This window comes from Cetorhinus maximus, chromosome 14, assembly GCF_964194155.1.
Source record: "Cetorhinus maximus chromosome 14, sCetMax3.hap1.1, whole genome shotgun sequence".
NCBI classification, from domain to species: Eukaryota; Metazoa; Chordata; class Chondrichthyes; order Lamniformes; family Cetorhinidae; genus Cetorhinus; species Cetorhinus maximus.
In genome coordinates, this window is record NC_135892.1 from 29808597 (window position 1) to 29818930 (window position 10334).

Sequence of the window (10334 nt, forward strand, 5' to 3'; positions counted from 1 at the left end):
TTCTCAAGTGCAATTAGGGATGGGCAATGAATGCTGGCCTAGCCAGCAATGCCCGCTTCCCATGAATGAATAAAAAAAAGTCAAAGGGAGGTAGTTTGATTCTCTCTTGTTGGAAATGGTCATTACCTGGCACTTGTGTGGTACCAATGTTACTCACTATTTATCAGCCCAAGCTTGAATTTTGTCCAGGTCTTGCTGCATGTGGGCATGGACTGCTTCATTATCTGAGGAGCTATGAACGGTACTGAATACTGTGCAGTGAACATCCCCACTTCGGACCTCATGATGGTGGAAAGGCCTTGATGAAGCATCTGAAGATGGTTGGCCTAGGACACTACCCTGAGGAACCCCTGGAGTGATGCCCTGGGACTGAGATGATTGGCCTCCAAAAACCACAAACATTTTCCTTTATGCTAGGTATGACTCCAACCAGTTGAGAGTTTTTCCCCTTAGTAAAACTGAAGTCAATTTTACCAGATGCCACTCTTGGTCAAATGCTGCCTTGATGTCATAGACAGTCTCTCTCACCTCAACTTTTGAATTCTGCTCATTTGACCTTGTTTGGGCCAAGGCTGTAATGAGGTCAGGAGTTGTAGTGGCCCTGGCAGAACCCAAAGTGAGCAGGGTGACCAGATTATCATTGAGTAAGTGCAGCTTGGTAGCAATGTGGACGACGTCACTTTGCTGATGATCAAGTGTAGACTGATGGGGCGATAATTGGTAGGATTGGATTTGTTCCATTCTTTGTGAACAGGCACTTATATGGGCAGTTTACTACATGGTCAGGTAGATGCCAATTTCATAGCTGTACTGGAACAGCTTGGCTAGGGGCATGGGTAGTTGTAGAGCACAAATCTTTATTTAACACTACAGCCAGATGTTGTCAGGGCCAAAATCCTTTGTTGTATGCAGTGTTCTCAGCGGTTTCTTCATATCACATGGAGCGAACCAAATTAGCTGAAGCTCAGGTACTAATAAAAGCAACATACTGCAGATGCTGGAGACCTGAAATAAAAACAGAAAATGCTGGAAAAACTCAGCAGGTCTGGCATCTGTGGGGGGGGGGAAGAGAGAGAGCGAAAGCGAGAGCGAGAGCGAGAGCGAGAGCGAGAGCGAGAGCGAGAGCGAGAGCGAGAGCGAGAGCGAGAGCGAGAGCGAGAGAGAGAGAGAGAGCGAGAGAGAGCGCGAGAGAGAGCGCGAGAGAGAGAGAGGGGTTAAGGTTCTGAATCTGTATGACTCTTCTTCAGAGCTGAAGAGAGGTAGAAATGTGATGGATTTTATACAGTTCAAGAGGGGGTGGAATAAAATAGATCAAGGATAGGTGGGAGCTCAGGGTCTGTGATGGAGGAGTTTGGGGCATTGACGGTAAAGTATGATTCTGTAAGTATGACGATGTCAGGCTACTGCTTGACTTGTGTGAGGGATAGCTCACTCAATTTTGGCATAAGTCCCCAGATGTTAGTGAAGACTTTGCAGGGTCCACTGGGCTGGGCATGCCTTTGTCATATACGATCCTAGGTTGATGTCGGTTGGCCCATCCTGTTAATTCTTACTTGATTTTTGTGTAGTGGTTTTGATACAACTAAGTGGCTTGCTAGACCATTTCAGAGAGCTGTTAAGGGTCAATCAAATTGCTGTGGTTCTGGACTCACATGTAGGTCAGACAGGGCAAGAACAGCAGATTTCCTTCCCAAAAGGTTACTTGTGAACCAAATGAATTTTAATTGCAATAATTTCACAGTCATGATTATTGAGGCTGGTTTTTAATTTTAGAGTTATATACTTAATTGAACTTACACTTCACTAGCTGCCATATTGTGTTTTGAACTAATGTCTCTGCAGCATTACCCCAGGCCTCTGGATTACTAGCCCAGCAACATTACCTTAACATTTCCACCAAACTGTTATTTGTCCCTGTTACTTTTGGTTTCTGCATTTCTCAACTGTTATTTTTCCATGTTGCCCTTGGACAACATCGGCTGAAGGCACCCAGCCCTACCTCACCACCATCTCTCTCAACCCCTCTACGGTCTCCGATTTGTCACATTGCTCGTCTGACACAGAAACTGCATCCAATATTAGGAAGGCTGAAGCAATTGCCTCAGTTCCTGCCACAAACTGCATTGGAGTGTTATTTTGTTTCACAGGTAGATGGTCTCCGAGATGGCAGACTCAGTCCTTTTCAGAAAGTCAAATATATAATCTAGGGCAAGACTTCAGTGCAGTACTGAGGGGGTGCTATATTGTCCAAGTGTCAGAGGTATTAAACCAAGGGTCCATTTGCCATCACAAGAGATGTAAAATATCATATAGGGCTATTTCAAAGAGCAGGGGAGTTCTTCCCAGTGTCCTGGCCAATAGTTATCCTAATGTCACAGATTATCTGGTCCCTTATCTCACTTCTTGAGGGATCTTCCTGTGTCGAAATCAGCTGCTGTGTTTCTACCATTACACTCCCTGTGGCGACTAACCTTCAAAAGTACTTCATTAGTTTTGGGGCATCTTGAGGTTTTGAAGGGCACCCTTGAAATGCATGCCCTTGCTTTCAAATTTGTGATCTTTTCATCCTACTTACCTGATAATTTACTTGTTAGGAGCAGAATAGTGGAGTGAAGGATTCACATGGCAACTGTATCATGGTAAATTATTTTGCTGTATTGTTGGAAGAAAGGAGTCTAGAGGGGAGGAAAATTTTCTAACTGCTAAATAACCCAAAGCAAAGAAACAAGAGTAAAACACAAGCTCTGTTACTTTCACAATGACAGAAAGTGGTTTCAGGTGGTGTGGCCCAGATGGGCAACCATACTAATAAGCACTAAATGAATCAATATCCCCATATTTAGAGTTCACAATTGTATTATAATTCTAAGTCAGTGCAATACTTCATTTAAAAAGTGCCCAGGTGATTCATCTATCAGTCTGGAATCTTTTAAAATTCTATATGGACTTTTTTTAATGATGTTTCAAGAGAATAGACACCCTTATCTACTTTCCAATATTAAAAACAAGTGGCTCAAGGAGCATAGCAGTGATCCTTTGAGGCTGGCCTTACTGTAACCTGGACAGACTTGCAGCAAGTCCACCTGCTTCAAATCACATTTCCCTGGTACCAGTCTCAGAACTATTTGTATTAATATAGCAACGTTCACAAAGATAATGTTCCAAGGCATTTCATGGGGGCCTTATCAAACAAAATGTGACAGATATTAGGACAAATATGAGACAAAGCTTTGCCAAAGTGGTAGGTTTTAGTGGGCATCTTAAAGGAGAGTCATGGAGAGGTTCAGGGAAAGAATTCCAGAACTTAGGGCCTAGGCAACTGAAGGCACACCCAATGATGGAGCAACTGAAACCAGGGATGAGCAGGCAGCCAAAAATCGGAGGAACACAGAGATCACAAAGGTTGTAGGGTTGGAGGAGCTTAGGGCCTGAGCCATGGTGGGGGTCTGAAGAAAGTTTTAGATTGAGTCCTTGCTGGACTGGAAGCCAATTTAGGTCAGTGAGTATAAGGATGATGGGTGAAAAAGGCTTGGTGCGAGTTAGGATGCAGGTAGCGTTTTGGGTGATCTTGTTTAAAGAGGATAGAAAATGGGAGGCCACCAAGGAAAGCATTTTAATATCCACGTCTCATGGTAACAAAGGTGTGGATGAGGATTTCAGTTGAGCCAGGAAAGAGTCAGGCGACGTTAGGGAGATGGACATAAACGTTCTTTGGTGATGGGAGCACGAGTGTGGTTCAGGAGCTCATCTCAGGGTGAGGTGAGACACCAAGTTTGCGAATGGTCTGCTTCAGTCTGACAGATGCCAGGGAGAGGGATGGACTCAGGAGCTAGGAAACGAAGTTTGTGGTGGGGGGCTGAAGAGGATCACTTTTGTCTTCCAAATACTTGAAGAAATTTCTGCTCAACCAGACCTGGATTTGGGCAAACATACGAATTAGGAGTAGGCCACTCGGCCCTTCGAGCCTACTCCACCATTCAATAGGATCACGGCCGATCTGATTTCAACCCCGACACATCAAGTTTTGGATTGCCAAAAAAAATACCGTTCAAGATGGATTATAGCACCCATGCTACATATAGCAAACTACACCCATCTCACTCTCCCAAAACAGAAATTAGTTTGCTGGGGGGGGGGGGGGGGCGATTACAATTCCTCAGAAGATTTATTATCCCTAAGTCACCGCACTTTGTTAGGAGAACTCATCGATTAGAAAAGATTTGGCATTTGCGTGCCAACATCTGAAAGCGGATCTTTTAGAAATGCCAAATGAATAACCGTAAAGCATTAGCGCCAACATCTTTAAAAGCATCATACTAATCGCAAGCCTCACTACACCGCAAACTTCTTTCTGTCATCTTCAATAAACATGTAGCAACATTACTTAGACGCACTAAAAGGCAAACGACACGGCCGCACCCTGGAAAAACAAAATATTCCGGAAAATGCTGCGGGCGCCTTGAAAATGCATTAAAACACCACAGCTCGAAATAAAAAACTCCACCGTCCGGTCAAACTAACTTCTCTCCTCAAAACGCCTGTAGTACAGGTTTGCAGATAAACAAGGGGTGAGGCAACATGAGCTAATCATACAGCGAGAAGTTATTTTTTTAAAGCATTAACATATTCCATTAAAACAATTCCCAGGTTCTGTTCAGTCTGCATCAATGCCAGATTGTCGTAAACTCCCACGCAAAACACTAACCTTAAAAACTTTCTTCCCAGAACTTACTTCGCAACTAGTTGATTTCTCGATAAATGGACAAACCCCACACTACGTCTGCAAGATACCCGACCCGCATATTTTCAAATCGATCGCCTCCAGTAAACAGCCACTCCAGTTCCCTGTACAAAACGACGGGCTGTAGATGTAAATAAATGCCCTGAGGCTTGGCCATTTTCGTACAGCTCGCCACTGAAGTTTTATTTGATAAAGAAGCAATAGACCCAACATGAAAGGATTTGTAAGCGCGACACTCGCATGGAAGGCGTTCCCCAGGGAAAATTATTTAGATGTCCACCGCACAGAACGATTCTGGTAAACAAAAGAGCCCGACGGGATTTGGAGGACGCTGCACAATAAGCTTTTGGGTGGAAGAAAAATGTTGCATGTTGCAAGGTTACTGGTGTTTAGGCTTTTAACACAAGGTGACAATATAGAAATGTTTTACACGCACCTGGTCTTGTGTGAGTCAGACAGAATTAGGGAAGGACGAGAGTGCTGGTTCAGAAAGCTCTTTGGATTTAGCATGGCTTCGCATTTGGAAGGACGGTGATCCGAGAGAGGAGAGGGGCAGGCTGTTAGACTGTCTCCAGTTAAGAGCGAGTTAAAAAACTGCAAAATCAATCTCAACTTCACTCTGCAAACAGGGCTCATTGCAATTCTTCAAACGTTTACACTCGAATGTTGATGTGCCCCAAACACTTCTCCTGTTTTAAAAGAAATTGCATTCGTGCAGTTTTGGGCACATTGTGCGTGACCTGACGCACCTTTCGCCAAACTTCTTTGTATCAAATGGGTCGAGATAGGTTCTCAAAGTAGCACCCCCAGTACCACCCAGCTCAATACCTCCGGAGAGGGATTTATTGCATCTGCAGCATGGTCAGAGTATCTTTTATGCATTTTTTTTTTGCTGCAGAACCTGACCTTCTTGGTTAGTGTATTTTCGCAAATGAAAGTTGCTCGTTCGCAACAAACGCGGCGATTTCCTGCTGTAAACGGCAACTTACGCCGAAATACGTGTATGCATATGTGACCTCGTTTACTTTTCTACACAATGCAAAAGTTAAAATATGTTGCACCGGCTTTCTTTCCCCTTCTCTCTTTCACGGGGCAAATTAAAAGCTGCAGTCATTTCTTCCCTCTGTGCACTATGTGGCAGGAAGCGGAGGGGGCCGCTGTGCGCATGCGAGGCGGCTGCAACCCCAATGTTAGCCGGCGGGAGGTCACTATTTGGCAGAAGGTGCCTGCGGCCCAATCTGCAGCCCTCCACACACCCCTTTCCTCTCGAAACCTCTTCTGCGGTGCAAGTCCCTCGCTTAATGATAATATATTCCCCTCCTCCCTCCTCGTCGCCCACTTTTACCTTCGCATTTGAGGCGGCTGCAGCTCGGACGGCTCCATGTCGGGTTTCTACTGGTGCAAAGTGCACCGCATAGCTGGTTGTCGTCGAAAGGAAGGAGCTGGAGGTTTAAAAAGAAATAAATACTTGAGTCCGCCCGGTGCCTGCGAGCTGCAGAGACGGAGCCCTCAGCCAGCGCTCGAGCGCCTCTCTGCTGCCGGGGCGGCCATCTTGCGACCGGTATGTGGTAACTACGGCAACCCGCTGCGGCCAGAGGGAGACCGCGGCCGGCAGAGGGCAGCAGGACAGCAACATGTCTGAAAACACTACCATCATATTGAAAGCTCAGGTGTGCACACTTTTATTTTGTATTAGTTCATTCTTAATTGTATAATTGACCTATTGCACAATAACTTTAATTCAGGGGGATTATTTGAGAGGAGAGAAACGTACTAACCAAAAAAACAATTTTCCATCTACATTTAAAAAAGGAAAGACTTGTACAACAAGCTACCCAGTTTTCCAACAGTTGTACCAAGAAAATCAGACCTCCAGGGAAGATTTGCAGGGTCATAAATCACTCTAATTAACGTCATGTAGATTCCAGATTAATGATTGTAATTTGTAATATGATTTGTATGGCGGGGTGGAAGATCCTTGTAGTTATGGCAGCAGAGTTGCCATTTTGGTGCCATCGTGTAAGGTCATTCAGATACCAGCATGTGCAGGAGAACAAGCAGTGGGATTTTGTGGCACATGCAGTGCTTCCTTGTTAAATGTGAGTGAAATAGATCTTTCTATTTTGCTATACAGTGGAGAAATTGCACATCTTTTTTAGGGTGATGGAAATGAGGGAGACTAGGCTTGTTGCAAGGAGAGTTAAGTGATATATGACTATACAATCATACAATGATCATGACACAGAATGAGGCCATTTGGCCTATATTGTCCATAGCATCTCTCTGCAAGAGCAAATCAGCTGGTTTGACTTCCCCCCACCCCTTCTATTGCCCTGCAATTTTTTTCTCTTCAGATGCCTATCGAAATTTCTTTTGAGAGCCCAGATTGTCCTTCCACCATGCTCTCGGATAGTACATTCCAGATCTTAATCACTCACTCCGCAAAAGGTTTTCCTCATGTTGACATTGGTTCTTTGCCAATCATTTTAAATCCATGCTCTTTGGTTCTTGACCCTTCCACTCTGTCTAGACTACTCATGATTTTAAACACCTTTATCCAATCTTCTCTCAACCTTCTCTCCTCTAAGGAGAACAACAGGGCGAGAAGGACAGAGGGGCTAAAAACTCGCAAGAGAAGCAGCAAGAGTTTGGGGAGCAGAGGGGCCAACGGAGAGAGTTGGGGGAGGAGAGGATCCTACGGAGTGGATCCTGGGAGCAGAGGGGCCTGCAAATCTCATAAGTTTCAAACAAGTCACCGCTTACGCTTTTAAAATCTAGCGGATACAAGCCTACTTTGTCCAATCTTTTCTCCTAAGACACCCCTCACATTCCAGGTATTAGTCTAGTAAACCTTCTCTGAACTGCTTCCAACGCATTTACATCCTTCCTTAAATAAGGAGACCAAACTGTACACAGTACTTCAGATGTGGGTTCAACAATGCCACGTGTAACTAAAGCATAACCTCCTTACTTTTATACTTAATTCCCTTCACAATAAACAATAACATTCTATTAGCTTTCCTAATTACTAGCTATACCTGCCTACTAACCTTTTACGATGCAGGCACTAGGACACCCAGAACAGTCTGCATCTCAGAGCCCTGTAATCTCTCACCATTTAGATAATAAGCTCCTTTTTTGTTCTTCCTGCCAAAATAGGCAATTTCACATTCGCCCACATTACGCTTCATTTGCCAGATTTTTGCTCATTCGCTTAACCTATCTAAATCCCTTCGTAGCCTCCTTATTGCTTCTTCACAACTTACTTTCCTACCTATCTTTGTGTCATCAGCAAATTAGTAACCATATTTTCGGTCCCTTCATCAAGTCATTTATATAAATTGGAAAAAGTTGAGGCCGCAGCACTGATCCCTGTGGCACACCACTTGTCACATCCTGCCAGCAGAAAAAGATGCATTTATGGCTGCTATCTGTTTCCTGTTACCTAGCCAATCTTTTATCCATGCCAATATGTTGCCCTCTACACCATGAGCTTTTACTTTCTGCAATAACCTTTCATGTGCCACCTTTATCAAATGCCTTCTGGAAATCTATAGTTTATACACCGGTTGCCCTTTTTCCACTGCACATTACTTCTTCAGAGAACTCCAATAAATTGGTTAAACATGATTTTGCACTCACAAAACCACATTGACTGCCTGATTATCTTGAATTTATCTGAATGCCTTGCTATAATGCATTTAATAATAGCTTCTAACATTTTGCCTATGACAGCTGTTAAGCTAACTGGCCTGCAATTTTCTGCTTTCTTACTCCTTTCCTTTTTGAATAAAGGAATTACATTCACTATTTTCCAAATGAGTGGGACCTTCCCCAAATCTTTTGGAAAATTAAAACCAACACATCAACTATCTCACTAGCCACTTCTTTTAAGGCTCAAGTATGAAGTTCATCAGGACCTGGGGACTTGTCAGCCCACAGCTCCAACAATTTTGCTCAGTACCACTTCCCTGGTGGTTGTAATTTTCTTGAGTTCATCCCTTCCTTCTATTTCCTGATTTACAGCTATTTCTGGGATGTTACTTAAGTGCTCTATAGTTAAGACCAATGCAAAATACCTGTAAAATTCATCTGCCATCTCCTTATTTTCCGTAAATAATCGCCCAGACTCACTTTCTATAGGACCAGTGCTCACTTTGTTAACTTCTTTTTTAAATACTTATAGGAACTCTTACTATTTGTCTTTATATTTCTAGCTACCTTTCTCTCATACTCTAATTTTTTCCTCCTTATCAATCTTTTAGTCATTCTTTGCTATTTTTTATATTCTGTCCACTACAGTGTGCTTGCACACGAACAGGGGAGAGACCTCATCCTGAGTGAGACACAGCCGGAGTGAGTGTGGGTATTGGCAATTTGGTGCACAGTGGGAAGAGGTGCTCTTTGCATTTTTTCTTTGCTATCCGACTTCTTAAATCTTCAAAGAGTGGTCTTGCCCTGCTGCAGCAGTAGAGGCTACCAGGGAAAGGAATGACTGGCAAGTAGTGGGTAAGGTTGGGTAAGTATTTACTACTTTTATCGCTTATAGTTTAAGATCTTTTTGTGGTTTATAGTTTGTATATCCTGTAGTAATGAGGATCAGGAAAGAAGGGCCCTAGAGTAATTGATTTAAAAGGCTTAATTTAAAGGGATAAGTCATGGCAGGAGAGCTCAAAGCCGTGGTGTGCTCCATGTGGGAAGCCGGGAACATTTCCAGTGCCCGGGACCAGCATGTGTGCAGGACGTGTGTCCAGCTGCAGCTCCTGGAAGCTCAGGTTTCAGAGCTGGAATGGCGGCTGGGGACACTGGAGCATCCGTGAGCCTCAGAGCATCGTGGATAGCACGTTTAGAGAGGTGGTCACACCACAGCTGAAGGGACTTGAGGAAGGAAGGGAATGGGTGACCACCAGGCAGTCCAACAGAAACAGGCAGGTAGTTCAGGACTCCCCTGGGGTCCCGCTCGCAAATCGGTATTCCATTTTGGAGGCTGATGAAGGCGCTGGTTCATCCAGGGAGTGCAGACAGAGCCAAGCTTCTGGCACCACAAGCAGCCTGTCTGTACAGGAGGGGAGGAAGAGAGGAAGAACAATAGTAATAGGGGATTCTATAGTCAGGGGAACAGATAGGCGCTACTGTGGCCATCAATGTGACTCCAGGATGGTGTGTTGCCTCCCTGGTGCCAGGGTCCAGGATGTCACTGAATGGATGCAGGGCACCCTGAAGGGGGAGGGTGATAAGCCAGAGGTCATGGTATATGTTGGTACCAATGACATAGGTAGAAAGAGGGATGAGGTCTTGCATCAAGAATTCAGGGAGTTAGGCAGTAGACTAAAAAGCAATACCTCTCGGGTTGTAATCTCTGGATTACTCCCAGTGCCACATGCTAGCGAGCTCAGAAATAGGAGAATAGCACAGATGAATACGTGGCTTAAGAGTTGGTGCAGGAGGGAGGGTTTTAGGTTCCTGGATCACTGGGACTGTTTCTGGGGAAGATAGGACCTGTACAAGTGGGACGGTCTACATCTGAACCAGAGCGGGACTAACATCCTTGCGGGCGGGTTTGCTAGTGCGGTTGGGAGGAGTTTAAACTAAT

General features: G+C 44.5%; 1 protein-coding gene across 4 annotated transcripts in view; it reads right to left on the minus strand.

The window, feature by feature from the left end:
- map3k4 (mitogen-activated protein kinase kinase kinase 4) overlaps positions 1-6405 on the minus strand; it is a 218171-nt gene extending 211766 nt beyond the window's left edge. For 2 of the 4 annotated variants that reach the window (XM_078556729.1, XM_078556727.1), the window contains exons 1-2: positions 6087-6405; positions 5178-5253 (exon numbers count right to left, since the gene is read on the minus strand). In XM_078556729.1, coding sequence (XP_078412855.1) covers positions 5178-5251 — 74 coding nt within the window. In that variant the 5' untranslated portion in view covers positions 5252-5253; positions 6087-6405. The remainder of the gene's footprint in view (positions 1-5177; positions 5254-6086) is intronic. The other 2 variants (XM_078556730.1, XM_078556728.1) reach the window with 2 other exon arrangements.
- Between the last annotated feature and the right edge of the window lie 3929 nt (positions 6406-10334).